Raw genomic sequence first — 20787 nt, 5'->3', positions numbered from 1 at the left:
CAAAAGAGAAGTACATTTTTGAAAATACGGTGTTTGGTAGCCCCATTAAAAGTATTGTAAAAATTGTTTACATGTTATGTTGTAGAACAGAAAAATAAAGTACTGTTTGTTTAGGGATCTCAGGAAATTAAAACTGAACGTGATGTCCCAGTCAGTCTTAGATGAAAGGCAATTCTTTTTTTTTTTTTTTCTAACAGCTGTAGGCCCTCTTCAGAATGTGGAGCCTTGTTCTGTCCTCAGGTATACTCCATGTGCTTTTTACAGCTTTGTTTCATTAACTGTGAAGGGACCTGGAGAGCTTATTTCCGTGTGAATTGATCTTTCAAACATCAACAAAATACTTGCAAGAAAATGTCAGACAGTCCTGTAGATAGTGAATGACGATTAAATGTGTTGAATAATCTCAGTTATTGTGTTGATAAGTAGTAAATGAAACCTTCATATATTTTACACAATAATACATAAAAAAAAAATCCAGAATAAAAAATAAAATCACTGTTTACTACGCTACAGATCGAGTGTGTTTTGTATTCAGTTGGAAGTGCCTCACATATTATGAATGTATTTGTGATATTTTGCAGTTTGACGTTTTGCAGTTTGATGTAGAAATTAAGCAATTTTATTTTAACATATAGTATAAAACTCTTAGTTCAAGTTTGTCTGCTACCGAAATCTTTTTATATTGTGTAGTCCTTTTTGTGTTGTGAGAATAAGACCACACATGCCAATAGTACATGTATTGTCATTAATATAGTGTACATCTCAACCTGCGTCTGCAAGGTTATTATACTGTACATCTCAACCTGCGTCTGCAAGGTTATTATACTGTACATCTCAACCTGCGTCTGCAAGGTTATTATACTGTACATCTCAACCTGCGTCTGCAAGGTTATTATACTGTACATCTCAACCTGCGTCTGCAAGGTTATTATACTGTACATCTCAACCTGCGTCTGCAAGGTTATTATACTGTACATCTCAACCTGCGTCTGCAAGGTTATTATACTGTACATCTCAACCTGCGTTTTCCTATTTCATTTTCTTCTTTATTTTTTTTTTTTTACTGTCCCCTTATGGTTTTATGATGTTTGAGGTCATTCAGAGTTGTTCAAATCGCAGTTACTCAAATACTGTGTGTACTATTATGTTACGGTGTATCAGTGCTTTCACCAGTGTTTAGTGTTTAGTGTTTCTTCAGTTCTGGTTGCCTGTCATAGATATGTGTAACGGAGGCTAGATTATCCCAAATGTCTTTATAACAGTAAGACCCATCTTGTAATTTGCACTTGGATGAAGTTTCCTTTTGTTTTGCTGGCACTGCACTGTTTTACAAACATAATCTTACACGTGTCTATGGCAGGCAACTAGAAATGAAGAGCAGCTCCTGAACTCAGTCAAAGCATTTTAACACAATGTTCAAGTAATTGCAATAAAAGCCATTGCAGAAAAAAAGGTAAGTAACTGAAGAAAATGAAGCTTCCTGGCCTTTAAAGTAACAAGACAGAACAGTTTGAACAGTGGTGGCTATGTGATTCACTGATAGTGAAAATATTCATTGAGATTTGTATTAGGGCTTTCGTCTCTGTTTCTGTTGTCTTCTGTTGTAATACTGCAAGTCATGTCACATTGTGGGATCGTTTACCATTCTATGCAATACTATTGTGTTTTTATTGTGTGCTTTTGATTTGTATGTGTGAAGTCTGGTTTTTATCTGGTTAGACTAGGATCTACGTATGCATTTAAATTCCTTTACATCCATTTAAATGTCATGTAAATGGAAAGATTTATTTTACAAATACTGTTGAAGAAACAGTTGAAAAAATATAGCTACTACTTTATTGAGAGTGCTGTTCTGTTTAGAGTCTGATGATGCCTCCTCCCCATTAGAAATGCAGTATTACAGTATTGGAAACAGCAAAAGAATCCTATTCCACCCTGTTCAATGACAGGCTTGCTATTATCTCCACATTATCCTACATATAATGGTAGAGCACAAGAGCTTCTGATAATATTGCGTTGTTGTTATCAAGGTGATTAGAACTGTGGTTAATGTCAGTTAAAACACAGTTGGGACAGGTTACATCTAAGGTGATGTCTAAAGTTGTTGTGCAGTGTTGAAGTCTTCTGACATAAGTAGTAGCACCGTACACAATACAAAAACTGCATATTGAACTTCTACTGCAAACAATTGTTAATGTACCACAAGTAGAAATAAACAACTCAAGAATGCCAGAGAAGTCTTACATTAAATGCTTAAATTATTTCATGTTTTCATGATGCGTTTTATTTTTTCAGGAAAGAAATGGTGCTATAAAACTGTGAATACAATATCTTGGTGAATTTCCCCAACGTGCTTTACTGATGTTTGTGATGAATGATTACTCTGTGTATTGTACAATATGTGGAGTTCCACACAGTAAAACAGGCCTATTTCCTGTTCAGCCTTTCATCTGTGTTTTAGTGTTTATTTTACCAGGTTATTGGCAAACTTCTGAATGTACCCATCATAATGAAATGCATGCTGATAGCTGCCAAACTGTAATATCATAATTCTGTGCTAAATAAGTAAAACATTTCAAACGGTCTCTATATTTTGTATTGAAATTACGATTACTTATTATGAAAAACATTAAACAAAGACTAGAAGACGAGACATTTTTAGAATGGTACCGATTACGACCAGTGAACTGCTCTGAACAAGGTCCTAATTTGGATTAGCATTAACAAATAATGAATTCAATAAATTCAAGGAAACAGCAGCATGCTTTGTGTCTAATTTCATTATCTTTTGTGTTCTATTTGTGTCTGGAAAGTACAGTATGATGCACTATGTTCAGTATATTTAAAAACCCCAAAACAAAGGAAAAACAGAAACGGTTAAAAATATGACCCATTAAGCAGGTAATTTATCTTGTGCTTTTGCAATCTCAGTTTGATGCGGTGTTATAATGATACCATAGCTTATTTCTTTGCATTAAAGGCCTTGATGTACCTGAGAAAGAGATGTAAATCAGCTCATTACTGTACTAGAGCAGCCCAAGAGTGCTTTTGAAGATTTAGTGTAACATGAGTGGAAATGTAAAGGATTGAATCCTGCTTGCTTGTATTTGTTGCTACAATAACAAACATTAATTGCAAGTAAAACAGTCCAGTAGACTCTTCTTTGTTTAGTTGTATTGGTTCTGGTAATGCATCACGCAAACACTCTTTTATAGTTAACAGTTCATTTTGTTTAAGTTTGCCAGACAGCTAATTACTACATGAAGGATCTGACTCACCTCTGCATTCAAACTTCCACAGTAACTGATACAGATGCTGAATGCTAGCGCCCTCTCTAGGTGATAAACAAATCAGCAGTTTATTTTAGTCGAAAGCACAAGTGCTCAAGTCCAGGGGGGTGTAACTGTTTAGCTGCTAGGAGGCAGAGATGAGAAAATATATATAAAAAGCCCTTTTTGCTTATCTTCCGAAGGAAAACTAGGGAGCACCCACAAGCATTACTAGTTTGAAACACAAACATAATTTTTTGTTTATACCAGCAAAGCACACACTTTGAGGTCTCCACAGAGATTTATTTCTGTGATATTATAAACATTGTTTCCAACATCAGTGCTGGAGATAAGCTGCCTCTGGCTACGGCCTACAGTGCATGTTCCTGCCTAAATTACAGTGATTCATATCATGAGTTTAGGACACACGCCTGTGCAATATAGAACACAGCATTGTGTATGTTGGGATGTCCTTCAGGTATGTTTCATTTGATATACCAATCAATGACCTGGATGCTATAATGTATAAAGGGTGCATTTCCCTGTTGCAAGCCAGTTTCAGTTGATGGATGGCTGATGGTCGCCACTATCCAGCAAGGCCATTTCCATCTAATAAGAAGTTACCATTCAGTGCATGAGCAGCTGTTAAATAGCCTGTTTTAACAATGCAATTGCATGAGAATTCATGACTTGTGCTACTTAAAGATCTGATTTTACTGAATGTTTTAGACTAATACTATATCTGATAAATGGATTTAGTTTATAGTTCAGAATAAGAAATATAAAAAGGCAAGGTTCAACCTGATTGAAATATAGATGCTGTATAAAATAAAAACTTTTCTTTGTTGAATACATGTTAAAAACTATATTGACTCTTGTGAGTGAGCTTGTGTAATAAGTAGGGTTAACTATATGTCAACTCCTTTCAGGATTTTAAATTATTTCTAAGTATTATATTTTTTTTCAGCACGCTTTTTTAATATCTTTTGAAATAACCCAGTGCATTTCATTATTTTACCAGTACATTGAAGCAACTTTTAAAGTAAACAAAACCACCATTATTTCACATGGTTTTGCATTCAAAACAAGCTACAATGCTCCTGAGTATAACTATGGAACATGCATGATCCGGAGGGCCTGTCTGCTGCTCGGTAGTGCAGTTCAGTCATTAGCAGCATTTGTTACGACTGAATGGTAGCTTAGTTTGCTTTCAGTTCTGTGTGTATTAACCGTGACAAGTTGAAGAGGGGGACAGCAGTTTAGAGACAGACGCTTGTGGTATCTAGTGAACCAGGTAGTTATATTTAAATTGTTGCTGTTTTAAACTTGTATTAACACCTGAACTAAGTGGTCTTCCTAGCCAGTAAACACATTACATTTGTCACCTTTCTCTGTATTTAAATTGGCATTAATTACCTGTGCTTGTCATATGAACCATGTAACTGACCAGTATACCAAAAATGTTGTAATTTTAACCGAAAACATCTGGAGCACACACTGTGAAAATGTCCCTCACTCGAATGGTATTGTTATCCAGATTGAATCCCTGAGGTATATAAAAGCTGCATCTCCCTGTTTCTGTCAAAATAGCAGGATTCTGTATAACGCATTAATGTATGGAAACGGTAAACCAGAATAAAAATCTGAATAGATTTTTACAGCCTAAGATAATTTTAATTGTTATTAATGACTAACTAAATTAACGTTTTTGATTATTTTATCAGATGCCTTTTCTTTTTCTTTCTTTCTTTCTTTCTTTCTTTCTTATTCCGTGAACACAAGCAAGCATGCAGAGGTACAAAGGAATGAAGAGGCTAGCAGTGCAATGTGGCAGTATGTCTGGAAAAGTTCATTTCCGTAAAAGCAGTAGCATAGCTAAAAGGAAGTGTGGCAGGTTCACTGACTCGGGCGTGGAGGGACGGGAGGACGGGATGGGACAAGATGTGATTCAAGCAGGGTCTGGGGGGTGAGAAGAAATAATGTTTTTTTTCTTTCTTTTCAGCCTAACGGTCAGCCAAGTCGGCCAGAACTTCACGTTTGTGCTCACTGACATTGACAGCAAGCAGAGGTTTGGCTTCTGCCGATTATCTTCTGGAGCCAGAAGCTGCTTTTGTATCCTGAGGTAAGGAGAGTGTGGCTACGGGTGGGCTTGAGAAACCGTGTCAGCAATTCAACACCCAGCTGTCAGGGTCACTGTTTCATATCCGTTCCCAAACAAGACACTACAATTTGGAGGAAGCGAAGTGCCCTTTTCACATCTCTTCTGAGGGCAATGACACTCTTTGACATGGCGTCTGTTATAAGGACTGTTTTCTTATATCTTTGGAGCAATGCTGAAATAAACACCCTAGGTGTTCGGTTTATTGAAATGTCTTCCCTTGACCACACACAACGAGCAGTCACACACCATATATTTCAAACTATCCTGCAGGCTTGTGTGTATGCTGTCACATACATTTTCGTATTTATTTATATTTTACATGAGAAGAGAATTGGATCTCTCTAAGTAATGGGGGCTGACGTGCTTATCTTGCTTGTTTGTGTCTTATATGAAGCTCGTTTCAGTTCCCTTACAGGGTCAATTCACTTCCCAGTGCAGTCCTCAATTCTGCACCCAGAGGCTTTTTCATTGCAAGGATTACCATGAGTGCTCCATCGTGAACACACTGTCACCGGGAGTCTTAGTTTAGAGGCTGCAGTAAAAGTGTCCCAACGTATAATGAGCATCCAAATGACTCTTGATGAGCAAAATGGCTGGTAACCTGATCTGTATTACTCTATATGGTGGTCTCTACCTATGTTTTGGGGTCAATATATTAGGAATGGATTCTTTGATAAGAATTTTAAAATAAAGCCCCCTTAGAAAATGTTACCACAGAAATGTGCACTGTAGTTTTTCTGTTTTCCCATGTTTTTCCCATTGTTCTGCTATTCATAGTTTACCATGGTATAATATGCTTTACCTTGCCTCTGGGCTTCAAAGTGATGTGCTTTATTACACTTTGCTGTGCTTTTACTAGGGGTCTTTTTATAAGGGTATATGTGTATTTTCTATTAATGACATATGTTAAGCTGTACTAATATGAGATCCCGAATTCAGTCTGTAAAATATACATTTTTCCAGGTGCACCACATTTATGTGTATAGGTATAACTATTCAATATTTGAATATGAAAAAATATATATTAACACAATACTTTAAACTAAACTAAAGGAATGCCCCTAATTTGAGTTTAAAAACAAACAAACAAGTATTTGCACTCCGGGGTTCTTTAAAACCACTTCAGCTAATCCATAACATCTTAGCGTGTACCATTTTGTTTGCTTGGCTCTGCATAAACTGGTATGTAACCAATGTTTGGAGAGTAACTGATCACACACACACACAGTTTGTATTACTATCTGTCTCTGTTGTTTTGAAACCCCAGTATTTCTAATGGAACAGGCAGGCAGGTGGGTGGGATTCTCTGCAGTGGAGTTTATCTAATTGTGGTGAAAATTGCAGTAGACATTCTTTAGCACAAGTTGTTGATAGTGTTCCAAATCTTAAAAACAAAATGTGCTTTTCCAACAAGAAAATGTCTTTCGACAAGAAACACGGTTTGCCCTACTGTTATGCTTGACTCTGTGGTTCACAGTTCAAAACAAGATGAAGCACTGAAAAGAAAAGAAAAAAAACTTGAGACAATTATTTCAGAAAGGTTACGCGGCATCTTTAACTACTCTTCAGAGAAGAAAGAAAATACATTTTGCGCGGCTTTCTAAAGGATACACAGCAGGGAGTGGTGAGATGTGATAAATATGCCACACAGATTCTGGTGATGGGCTACATAACCCATGCATCAAAGGCAAGTGCCTTTATGTAGGTCTGCTGTCAAAGGTGAATTATTTATCATAATGTGCTGCTTCCAAGCTGTTCGGGCATCAAGAGTAAAACACATATTAAAGCAAAAACATTTGATTCCAAACCTATTTGTTTATGGGGCTGCTGTTCCTGACAAGACAGCCGATGTGAGAACATATCCAGCCCCGTCCTGATTAGCTGAATCAACCAGGAACAATGAACTGCTGCTGGATTGTGTCCTGTTGTGCGCTATTGTGTACAAGAGAATAGATTCCTCCTGTGTCTTTGTAGATTCTATGCTGTACTGTACTGAATGAATTGTGTATTTGTGGCACTGTGGAGGAAAAAATACTAGTGTTGGGCAAACGTACTCTAGGTGTTTCATGTTGATATATTAAAATCAAGTAAATACTGTTTAATTTGTAATTAGCAGTTAAACTATAGTATAGTATAGCTCAAAAAGACAGTTGATAGATACTTGGGAGGTAAAGAGTAAGTCACGTTGCTTTACTTGCATTTTCCATTTACTATTCCATGGTGTTTGCAATAATTCTGAGTGGTTCTGGGCAGCTACTTTTTCTCTAAATCCCACTTCACCTGGCATTACCTGCTTTGAGCTTATATTTATATGTGGAGTAGGTGGGGCTGCCAGACGTGAATGCTCCCATTGCTACACGGTTTGAATGGAACAAGGAATTCTGTTCCTGGCACTTAGGATTCTCCAGACGACCACAAACAGATTTAGAGAACAATGATAACTCAATATTAGAGCAACAGAAGCCACAACCACTCAGAATGATTGAGAAGATCATAAAATAGTAAGAGAATTGGAAAAACAATAAAAACAAAAAAAAAACTAACATTAAGAGGCAATTTAAATAAAGTCATATACCCCACTGCATTACATTCCACAAGTATGTCAGTAACATGACTTTACATACAAACTTGGAGTGAACACTGTCATGATAAAGGCGAGACTGCAGTACTATATATACAGTGTACATAGAAATATGACAAACAGATTCTTATGATTTGTATCAGAAAGAGAGTCTTCAATGAATCTTATTTTTTTTTTGTTTTTTGAATGGTTGGGGGGAAAAGGGTTTAAAAGATTACAGCAGTAATTTGTTTCCATGTTTGAGTTAAGAATCAATGTAAAAATGCTTTTATATTGTGTTTTTGCACAGTAATTACCGAATTTGGATGACAGATGATATCAAATGATGACATGGTATATTTTACATGATTATACATTGTTAGTTTAACATATGAGCATTGAATAATTTGTATTGATTTTCAAAGCACTAGCAAAACTAGACTTGGCAAAAAAATAAAAACAACAATTCCAGAGGAATATCCATCTGCCACTCCTCTCTTCATTGTAACCTGTTGTATCAGTGTTGTGCAACTATGGGACAATAACCCACTCGCTACTGTGTAAGCAACCAAGACACCTGCATTCACTCTTCAATGCAATTCCTCTATAAACGTTTCCTATAGTAGAAGCATAGGAAAGTGCAATAAAGACAGGTAAAGCATAGGGAAGCACAGTGTATGGTACAGCGCATAAAAAATAATGATGAAAAAAAAAAAAACTGGCATAGTAAATGCACAGGGAAAAGTGCTAAACTACTGTGCACATTTACAGTGAAGACTTTTATAAGGCTCCATAGGAACTAAAATCCTATTTACGAGGAACAACCTTATTGCAAGACTTCTTTCCAAGGACCTGTTGTGCGCAAACATTGCAGGCTAAGGAATGCCAACAATGCAGCTATCACTGCCTCTGCTACTCTGTTTACCCGCTGTCTGACTGTACAGTGTGTTAGTAGTGTGGTATTAGCAGTCTGGTGCTTTCAAGGCAGCGGCTGGGTTTTTATCACTGTGCTATTGAGTGTTAAGTGTAATCAGGTACTACATGCTGGTAATGCTTAACAATCTAACTGTAGTATAAACTATAGGATTACTGTGCCACTTAACTGTGTGCTGTCATATTCCTACGCAACAGAACCTTTTGTGATTGGATGTGAAGGGATACAGAGGACAAGGCAGGTTTATCAGGTTGTCTTAAATACAATGTGCATACCAGAGAGTAAAAAAACAGTAAATGTTTTATTCAATTAAAATTACTAAATATACTGTAATAAAACGATCATGAATTAAAACTTAAACATCTGATGTGTATTTATTGCAGATCATAAACATGTTTTTATATATATATATATATATATATATATATATATATATATATATATATATATATATATATATATAATGTTAAGGGCGAGACCCGGTGGGCTGGCGAGTCTAGTTTTGCCCGGGCCAATCTAGTTTCGTCAAGGGCTTCTTGGCGAATCCCGAAGTTAACACTTTTTTTCAGGCGAATCTAGATTGGCCCAGAACTGCCGCTGGAAACCGAGCACACAGTCGCTACATTGTTGTCAGAAGTGGAGGCGAGGCAGATATCCCGGCACGCACTTGGAAGCTGGCAGGGGAGAGTGTAGAAATGCAGAACTAGACTCTCCCAAATAATTGGCATAGGCAAAACTAGATTGGCCCAGCATCGATGTTGAAGCGCTGGACAAAACTAGACTCGCTTGGGCTAGCCCCGAAATTCAGTGAAAACTGCTGAAAAAACAGGTTTCATCCCGTCGTCTTTTTCAAGTTTGGGCCAGTCTAGATTCGCCTGATTGGACGCGGGCGACTGCTGAAAAAAAGTGGTAACTTCGTGATTCGCCCAGAAGCCCTTGACGAAACTAGACTGGCCCGGGCAGAACTAGACTCGCCAGACCACCAGGTTTAGCCCTTAACATATATATATATATATATATATATATATATATATATATATATATATATATATATACATATGAAACAATGTTAGAAAAATGGCTGTGTTAATCAAGACTATGTTGGGGGCAAACTTCTTGACTAACTTGGCTGGTGGCACTACTAGGACCAGCTGTAAGTAGAGAGGAGACATTTATGAACAAGAAGAACAACACATTGCTTAAGATCACTATGATGTTCCAGACCTGTCTCAAGTATTGGAATTAGTAAATTAATGGGGCATGAAAGAACAAAAGAACATTACATTTATTGCAATGTATTTAATTTATGCAAGCAATTGTAGATAGGAAATGTGTAACTCTCAATTGCAATTTATGAGGATTCATAATAGCTGTATATCAAAATACCACAAAATCCTTCGTACTGTAGGGAAGTTAAAGGATGTGCACTAGAATGTTGCACCCCGGCATATACCTGCATGGAAATCCTATCTCTGCACCACGCTGAAACTCAATCGGTGACTTTCCATGTTTTGTCTGAAGGCTATAATGCCCTGTCTGTCTCTCTTAACACCCTCCTCGACGCAACCCTGCTGCTGTTTTATTACAGTCATCTCGGTTATAGTGTGTACAAACTCTCAGCTCCCAAGTGGGGTGGAGTCTATATGAAAGAGACTTGACTAAATGAGCTGGAGAGTTTGTCTCTGTTAGTATTTGTAGCTGAACTCTACATAGCATGAATGTTTTTATTTGGAATCAAGATTTAAACATATCTAACTTGCAAGTGAAATTAGTTTCTTACATTTTGACATTTTAATTATCTATATACATTTGAATTAATAAAACATAAATGAAACAATATTTAATATGTATTTATTTATAGGGACTTGAAACCAGTTTATTTATAAATATTACTACATTATATCAACATTATGTATTCAATTAATTTATAAAACAATTCGCGGAATGTGATGCCTGTAACCAGAAATGCTTAGAGGGGTGGGGAGTCATCAACCCTGAAACCTGTGAAATCACTTGTACTTGTACATCAGCACCTTGTTACTGCAGAGGCTTATAGCAGGCTCCCTCGCACTCCCTCCTCCCCCTCTCTCTCATCCCCTCCCTCGCTCCCCCTCTCTCCCTCCCACTCTCTCTCTACCTCAAAGGGTGCAAGTTGAGATTTTGTTTTAATTGAGCAGAAACATGTGGAGGGATCAGAAATATCTCTGGGGATTACAGAAAAATTCCAAATTTGTACTACTTGCAGCTTGTGTTTAGAGCAAGGGTCTGCTGGGAATAAATGTAGTTAGTGTGACCTTTGACTCTGCAAACTGTTGACATGGACGACAGCCAGAAAGTGGCCACAGAACGCCTTTGTTAAGCTCATTGATGGCTCCCTACAAGCTCTAGTCAGTGGAAGTTGCCAGCTCAAATCTATGGAATGCAGAGCCCTCTTTTCCCATGCTTTGGAAACAGAGGTGGACCCTTAAGCAGCAAGACTTCTTTAATAGGACTACATCGCATAAGCTCAATTGAAATTGACAGTTTCCTGGCTTGGGGTTGCCAACTGGCAGAGCAATGAAGCATTGGGACAAACAAGCCCTTCAGGGACGCACAGGCCACTGTTTGTACAGCGGCAGCAGAAACGTAACCTGCTTGTGCCATGATACCTCTTAACTCAGCATGAATACCCTGTTGATGTCTGAACCAGACTGCTGCTTCCGTTCCAGCTGGAGGCTTCTACAGTAACCTGTAAAGGTGCATACAATCTTAATACTATTACAAGAAAAAGCCGTCCGGCCCATCAAGGCTCGTCTCTTGTTAGCCATTCGCCTCTACTAGGGGGATGTACCGTAATTAATAGAACAGGCTACTCTTTTAAAAATGTTTCCAGTGTTTTAGATCCTACTACTTCACCTGGTGGGCTGTTCCATTCATTTCTGTGAAAAATTGCTTCTTCCCTTCTGTTCTAAACTTACTTTCTCAGCTTTCAGTGATGCCCTCGTGTTCTACTCGCTGTGCTAAATTATATATCTGTATATGTTATAAAAGTATTTTCTTTGATTAACTTTATTTATACTATTTATGATTTTATGGACTTCATTCACATCCTCTCTTTCCCTTCTTTTTTCTTGACTGAAGAGATTTTATTGTTTAATCTTTTCTCATAGCTGTATTCATAATACTCATTATAATCAAAAGTAATAATGATAATGATCATAATAATATCATCAAACCCATTTAATATGACCTCTGATTTTTCTACTTATTATTTGGAAATAAACATATTGGCTGTTTATAGTTGTTGTACAGTATTGAAATGTTCTGACATGTACATCATACACTTCATGTGTACAGCTTGTTCATGTATAAATTACAATGTGTTCTACATGTATGGCATAGTAGAAACCTAATGAAATAAACAAATGAATAACCAATACTGAGGTGCACGTGTTAACATAATAAATAAAAACAGAATTATTTCATGTTTTCTAATTTTTGTAGTTGCTAGCCAGAAATGGGTATTTTGCAAGGTTTCTGGTGAACTCCTGATGAAATCTACCTGGAAAATGATCAAATCTAATACATTGATAATAACCACTGTATGCTCATAGTGCGTGAAAATGAAAGTCCCAGTTGCGATCCATTTTTCTCTGTAGATGAGCTTTAGCTAATACGTTCTTTGAACCCAGCCAAGTATTTGTCTTTTTCTTTTTCTCTGGAATCTCACAGCAATCCCTGCACTGTGTTAAGCCAGCCAGGTGCCAGTCCTTATTAACACTGAGCAGTGCAATAATGACAACATGTTTCTTGAAGAACAAATTCAATTAGAAGGAGGAGGCCTTGGCGCTTTTATTTTGTGTACCATCTTTTTGTGTTTCTTAGCATTATTTCTGACAGACTGACATTACACAACTCTGACTGAATGGTAAAAGGAACCCAAAGCAGTGGAAATGTAAACTGTCAGGCTGTTGACTTTAGACACAATATCTATCACTTCTCCTTCTTCAGAAAACATAAGAGTGTGGAGGCTTCCTGAACTCCCTCCTACAGCTGCTGGGGTAGATTAAACAAACAATGTGAACCATCACAGGATCTTGTTTGATGATGTGAATCCCTGCCAGTGGCCGGAGATTAAACAAACAATGTGATCACAGGATCTTGTTTGATGAGGTGAATCCCCTGCCAGTGGCCGGAGATTAAACAAACAATGTGAACCATCACAGGATCTTGTTTGATGATGTGAATCCCTGCCAGTGGCCGGAGATTAAACAAACAATGTGAACCATCACAGGATCTTGTTTGATGATGTGAATCCCTGCCAGTGGCCGGAGATTAAACAAACAATGTGAACCATCACAGGATCTTGTTTGGTGAGGTGAATCCCCTGCCAGTGGCTGGAGATTAAACAAACAATGTGAACCATCACAGGATCTTGTTTGATGATGTGAATCCCCTGCCAGTGGCCGGAGATTAAACAAACAATGTGAACCATCACAGGATCTTGTTTGGTGAGGTGAATCCCCTGCCAGTGGCTGGAGATTAAACAAACAATGTGAACCATCACAGGATCTTGTTTGGTGATGTGAATCCCCTGCCAGTGGCCGGAGATTAAACAAACAATGTGAACCATCACAGGATCTTGTTTGGTGAGGTGAATCCCCTGCCAGTGGCTGGAGATTAAACAAACAATGTGAACCATCACAGGATCTTGTTTGATGAGGTGAATCCCCTGCCAGTGGCTAGAGATTAACCCTTTGCGGTCCATTTATTAATCGCGCGTCAGGCACGCCAGGAATAATTAATTTTCACACGCGCAGTTAATTTTATACGCGCTGTTTAAAAGTATTTTTTTTCACAGTCAAACGGGTTTAAATGGCCCTGCATATCAACAAAGCACACACTAGGCATCTCCAGCCCCTCCCCAGCCTTTTGTTTGCTATAGCGTTCAGCTGTGTAAGAAATAAATAATAATAATAATAATAGTCGTACATACCGATCGATCATCTCCAGATCACTCGTTTTATCACCAAACTCCTCAATAATGCGATCAAAGTCATTATTTTATTACTATAACATCTGAAAAAAGCTCTGCAAATGTCCATGATAGTCTCAGTGCGCTGACGCACTTAGCCAGCTTGTTTATTATGGACGCCCATTATCTGATACCTGATACCATGTATGACTATTCATGAAATACGCCTTTTTTTTTTTTTTTTTTTTTTTTTCCCGACTTGTCTCGGCTCCTGTCGCTACCACTCGGCAATTGAATGGTTTTCTCGGCTTTTTCCGGAGAAAAAACGACTAAACACCCGTTTATTGCGTTGCTATAATGATGTCGGACCCAGTCCGACAAAGGACCTGTGAGGAATAATTGCAATGTCGGACCCAGTCCGACAATGGACCGCAAAGGGTTAAACAAACAATGTGAACCATCACAGGATCTTGTTTGATGAGGTGAATCCCCTGCCAGTGGCTGGAGATTAAACAAACAATGTGAACCATCACAGGATCTTGTTTGGTGAGGTGAATCCCCTGCCAGTGGCTGGAGATTAAACAAACAATGTGAACCATCACAGGATCTTGTTTGATGATGTGAATCCCCTGCCAGTGGCCGGAGATTAAACAAACAATGTGAACCATCACAGGATCTTGTTTGGTGAGGTGAATCCCCTGCCAGTGGCTGGAGATTAAACAAACAATGTGAACCATCACAGGATCTTGTTTGATGAGGTGAATCCCCTGCCAGTGGCCAGAGATTAAACAAACAATGTGAACCATCACAGGATCTTGTTTGATGAGGTGAATCCCCTGCCAGTGGCCAGAGATTAAACAAACAATGTGAACCATCACAGGATCTTGTTTGGTGAGGTGAATCCCCTGCCAGTGGCTGGAGATTAATTAGGGCTCCAGCCCACGGTGGTTAAATTGCCTGTATGGCGGATGGTTATAAGAAATCAATTGAAATTACATCTTTATTTCCTTTCAGTTCTCATCAATGGGAGGCAGTTGGAGGTTACAGGGAACTATGCAGAACTCTGCAGGGAGTCTAAAAAATGTTTTTTGATCTTATCTCTGTCTAGCCCATGCACAGCACTCATGGGTTTACATGTGATTTAATTGAATATAATTTTGAATTAAACAGCAAGTAGCTTCAGATTTCATTTTCATATATATATATATTTTTTTTTTTTTTTTACGCCCCCATAACTTTGTATGATGTTTGCAATCGTTCTTGGTGTTGAATTTCTCAATGACGGTGCTTTTTGTTTAGATTTTGATAAGTCTGTTTTAAGGTGTATTGACATGAATCCAGGAGCTGGTCATCTGTTTCTGTTCCTGCCATCGATACATTAGTGGCTTTTATTTTCGTGAATTTTGCGAGGCACAAGAATTCATTAAATGAATGAGCACCAAAATGGTATTCTACTAATAGTGCTGCACTGCAATGCAATATGTAAAAAGCAGCAGTAATTTCATCCCCGGTGACCCGATGCTCGCCCGATTGTTCACCTGACATCAAATATTGCCTTGATAACTGACATGTGTAGTAAACTGTGCAGTATTACAGTACTGTAATAACCAGTACCTGATTAAATTAAACTTGGACTGAGAGACCCCCATCCTGCCCTGGCATTGTTTGATGTTTTTGCTGCTCATAGATGTGAATCCTTTCTGAAACGACTGACCGAAGCTAACATTCTACCAGTTTCTGTTCCAGCACCATGTACTGGAGAATTGTAAATAACAACTTCAACACCAAATTAAAGTCACAGTTCAGTGAATGGTATTCTAGCATTGTTATATCTGGATTAGACGAAGGCAAGGATATTTATGATATTAACGTGGACATCAGAGATGATGGAATCAGTGAAGTTGCAGTTGTGATAATTGCATTTACGCTAGTCATTAAATATGGTAAATTGTTATTGAAGTTGTACTAAGTACAGGTTTTTTTTTAGCCTGACTTAAACTGGATTTGATTTATTTATGTATTTATTTATTGTACGCTTTGGGATGCTTCTCATGAAAAAATGTTTTAAAAATTAATTGCTGGTTCTTGAATAAACTGAAGTCAATTCAACTGAGCTATGCTTGTGCACCCCGTGAATATAAAGGGTGCAAGATCAACCACATTTCTAGTACGGCTACATTTTCTGCCTGTGAAAATACAATAGGCTAGATCAGCCAAAGAAGAGACATCTAGTGATCTGCCAATTTGGGAACAAGTGCATTCTGCTGATAATACACAGCAGTGGTCTAGATGGTGCTGGTACTAATACAGCATGCAGTATGTGTATGGCAGGCAACTGAAGAACAGCTCCTGAACTCAGTCAAAGCACCTTAATACAGATTGCAACAAGAACCACTGAGACCATTTCATTTAAAGCTATGTACGTGGCACTTCCTTGGACAGCTCTATTTAATCAGTGTTTTGGATGTAGCAAGCCTCATCTTGGGATAATTTTAGGCTGCTAACTGTTTTTGGTGTTTTATTTGTGGGTGCCAAGCTGGAATCCAACCCTGGCCTCCAGAGGTTCAAGGCTTGAGGGGCAAGTACATTACAGCTCCCTCTAGCTCTGGGCTGGTACCTTACAAGGCAGACAGTCAGTGATGATGTCTAATTGATTGAAACGGTGACAAATCAAAATACTGTCTTCATTTCAGTTATTAAAATGGCATTTATGCAAACCAACATTACAAGCTGTGTGTTTTTGTATTTAAAAGAAAGATAAAGAAACTATAAATAAAATAAATATACAGTCAACTCTCATTAATACGAGTTTCAAGGGACTGGCAAAAAACATGCTTTATCAGTAATTCTTATCAGGGGTCTAAGCCAAATACATACTGTCAGTTTTTATTGAAGTTACAGTAACACTGAAATCAGTTTTCAATTACAGTTCAATGAAAATATGTACATTTAAAAGTACTGTTCATTGTATTGAAAATTACTGTTGTAAGTGAACTTTTAAAACGTATGCATTGTAACTTGAAATCTGCACGTCCCTTTCTGATCACGGGCATTTTTAAACCACAAAAGCAAGGCGTCCTCAACATCAGGGGATTGAGCAAGTCGGAAACGGTTTTGCTGTTCATACGCCTGTATTTTTGTATCCCGTTTTTTCAGAATGGTTGACAGAGCATTCTCAGGAATGTTAAAATCTGTAGCAACATCTTTCTTTTTCTTGTATGGTGGTGCATTATCCACGGCTTTCAACACCTCCACTTTTGTCTGTAAGGATAATGCAAGTTTGTTGTGCTGGTCACTCATTTCTGTGCTTCATGGAAATGGCGTTGATACAGCACTATGTCAACTCGTAATGGATCAGTAGTCCCAAAACAGCACTAAAATATAGTCCAGATGTGCTAATCTGGATGGAAGTTAATACATTGTCCAATATCCTTTACACTCGGCTGTTTGAACGGGCGATTCGTTTTGTTCACTTTTTTTTTTTTCCCCAGAGGGGTCCAAAATAATTGGCACAAACAGGAAATTCGTGCCACATAAATTTGTATTATAAGAAGTCATTTACAATAAGCCACTGTTAAATTTGTCCAGGACCATGTAGGGAATTAGTTTAATCTGAGTTTGTTTTAATAACAATTGACTGTAGATATGGAAAGTATTACGTGTTTATGATTGAGTCACTTTGTCACAAATCTTGTAATTAGGAAGATATCATAGCAGTCTTTTAAACAAATTCAGTTTTCTATTGAAATGTGGAATTAACTGCTTCTACTATTAACACATTTCTGTGATGTCATCCTTTGATGTTTTGACTGGTTAATTCTATGAATCTTCTAACAAAGTGGCTGAGTGGCTTTGAAGAGAAGGGGAGTGCAGGGCAGATATATTGTTGATTAACGCATCCACAGTTTGTGCTACGAATCCACAGAACACTGGATTCGTTAACGAAGCCACAGTCAGAACAATTCAGCAGAAAAGTCAATACCATTTTATTACACAACAATCATTTTAACAATTAGTTAATTATAGTGTTACACATTTCATACGTAACCCTTAGAAAAAAAACAGAATCCAATTACCCTTAGAAAAAAGGCTTGCGATTTCAGTTCAACATTTCATATCGCTTTTGCTTTTGTTTAATCATTGTTCAAACAAGCTGACAGCTCCCTTACATTTTGCCTGAGCACTTCTTGAAAACCGATTGCTGGCAATGATATTTAGGTCTTCATCAGTAACTTTGCTCTCCATTCCTGGTTCACATTTCTTTGTTTTTTGAATTTTTATTTTTTTAATGCCACTTTCATGTACTACATCTAAAACATAGACACTTTTGTTTGTGTAGGTGGGACTTCAAACTCAAACAGTGAGGAACGCTGACAACATTCCCACAACGTGAGAGACAAACTTTTTAACTATTTGAACTAAGTGTCACAAAAGAGCAAAAACAGAATCCAATTACCAAATTAACAATCAATTGAATCTTGTTATTGAACAAATATCATTTAGGAAGAAATGTTTAAGTGGCCTAAACAACTCAAAGTGCTGAATCGGTAATATATCAAGCCACAGTTTCTTGTGCCTAATGGCACTTGAAACAGCAAATCATTTTTACCAATTTCAACACTTATCGTTGTTTTTTCCTTATTTAATAAACTTCTAAAGTTTATGGCTTTTATTTTACAAGCCTAAGTTAAACATTGATTGATTGATAGTTAATCTGTCTTTTGCAGCCTCGCGTAGCTAGCTTCCTAATGACCATGTGCATCAATACTTTTTTGCTTTTCTTTCTCAATACATAAGAACATAAAGTTTATGAACGAAAGGGGTAATTTGACCCATCTAAGCTGGGCAGGTTCCTAGTAGCTGATTGATCTCAGAACTGTGTCAAGTTGGGTCTTACAGGAGACAAGTGATTCTGCCTCAACAACATTACTAGGTAGCCCATTCCATACATTCACCATTCTGTGTGAAGAAGCGTCTCCTTCCCCTGTATAAAGTCAATTTCGACTTCATTTCCAAAGTGTCCTCTGGTCCTGGTTTCTGTACTACCCTTAACGTAATGGATTTGGTTAACTCTGCCAGCTCCTTTTAAGATTGTAAAGACCTTTCACCCTTTAGAGCGTTCATCCTTTCATTGTAGCTTGGTCCTTTACGTTCTGATCTTAATCTGGTTGCTCTTTTGGACACTCTCCAGGCCACAATGTCCCTTTGGTGTTGTGGTGACCAGAATTGGACACATTCTAAGTGCGGTATCACCAGTGTAGTATACATCCTCATCATAACCTCCTTGGATTTGTACTCTTTTGGCTATACAGTCAGCGCTGCCTAATCGGGATACTGATAATCAAGATTTCTGCTTAAATGAGATACAACTCTGGTAGATGGTTCTTCCCACTGCAATTTATGTCGTTTAATTGGGACCTCACTTTGTTTAACTGGGATACAGTATTTTTAAATGATGAACAGAGATCGCTTTTTCAGAGTGACAGGTTCGTGTAGCTCAGTGCAGCGAGTACGTGATTACGCTGTGACTTGTGTAAACCACGTTGAACTCTTCAAGGAGCTGGAGTCTCCTGTGGTTTCTCAGGCTGCTGTTGCAAAGAAAGTTGGCATCTTGCTTTGTGATAATTTCTTTTTCATTTCATGTAGAAATAAAAAACAGCAATTCATTTTGTTTAGGAATAAAAAAAAATTATGTATTTAACATTTAATCATAATGTGATATGATTTCATTATTTTTCTTTTCATTAAGTAACAAAAAAGTGTGATTAAGCTCAACTGCCTCTCGTTTAATTGGGACAGCCGCTTATTCAGGATATTTTTACATCTCCCGAGGCGTCCCGATAAAGCGGTGCCGACTGAACTCTCAAGCGTTTAGTTTGCCTTTTTGATTGCTTCCCCACACTGTGTGGTTGGTGACAGCGATGCATATATTACCACACCAAGGTCGTTCTCTTGGTGTGCCTGTTCTAGTTCTATGCTCATCCTTTTGGTATTTGGATCTTATATATTTTTTTGACTGCCGTGTAGCACTTTACATCTGTTGACATTGAATTTCATTTGCCATGTTTCTGCCCAGTTCTGTATGCAGTCTACATCTTTTTGGATTTCCTGGGCAGCTGTAAGCATGTCTGCCACTCTCCCGAGCTTTGTATCATCTGCAGATGACGAGTTTGCTAATTATCCACGATCTACGCAGTTGATGTATATAAGAAACACGAGATGTCCAAGGATGGAGCCCTGTGGCACCCCACTGAGTACACTGTCCCAGTTAGAGGTTTCCCCTCTTACAAGTACACTTGCTGCTGTGTTTTAAATTCATTTTGTATCCAGTTGCATGTACTACCTTGTAATGCCATGGATTGCAGCTTGAGGGTTAGTCGTTCATGTGGCACTTTGTCAAAGGCGTTTTAGAAGTCCAAGTCTATGATGTCATAGGCTCTTTTGGGGTCCATCATTGCAGTGACTTCTTCTGGATGTCAGGCAGGAGCGCCCTTTTCTGAATCCGCTGGGTCTGCTATGATGTCGTTGCTATATTCCTCCAGTTTCCCTATTACTGTTGATTCCATGATTTGATATCATATGAAGGTGAGGCTGATGGGTCTGTGGTTTCCTGGTTCCACATCTCCCTTTTTAAATATGGGTTTTACATTTGCAACGTGCCCATCAGCTGGGATAATCCTCTATCTTGATGGTGAAAAATCTTTGCCAGTGGCTTGCCAATGACCGTCCTTGATTCTTTAAGCACTCTTGGGTATATGCTGTCCGGATCAGGGGATGTGTTTGTTTTCAGAGCCTCCAGTCCTCTTAGTACATCACTGATTTATACTATGCGTCTAGGATTGGTTGAGGACTTACAGTGATGGGGGGCGTTGATGGTGTCCTCGCTGGTGAAAACTTGTACAAAGTAAT

At 38.0% G+C, this 20787-nt stretch overlaps 1 protein-coding gene across 5 annotated transcripts in view; it reads left to right on the top strand.

Annotated features, from left to right (window-relative positions):
- LOC117396900 (DENN domain-containing protein 1A-like) overlaps positions 1-20787 on the top strand; it is a 426143-nt gene that overhangs the window by 138769 nt on the left and 266587 nt on the right. For all 5 annotated transcript variants that reach the window (XM_059005297.1, XM_059005295.1, XM_059005296.1 and 2 more), the window contains exon 5: positions 5272-5391. In XM_059005297.1, the coding sequence (XP_058861280.1) occupies positions 5272-5391 (120 nt within the window). The remainder of the gene's footprint in view (positions 1-5271; positions 5392-20787) is intronic.

Source organism: Acipenser ruthenus, chromosome 31 (genome assembly GCF_902713425.1).
Source record: "Acipenser ruthenus chromosome 31, fAciRut3.2 maternal haplotype, whole genome shotgun sequence".
Taxonomy (NCBI): Eukaryota; Metazoa; Chordata; class Actinopteri; order Acipenseriformes; family Acipenseridae; genus Acipenser; species Acipenser ruthenus.
Note: the sequence above shows the minus strand (reverse complement) of the source record. Positions and strands in the feature narration are given on the sequence as shown.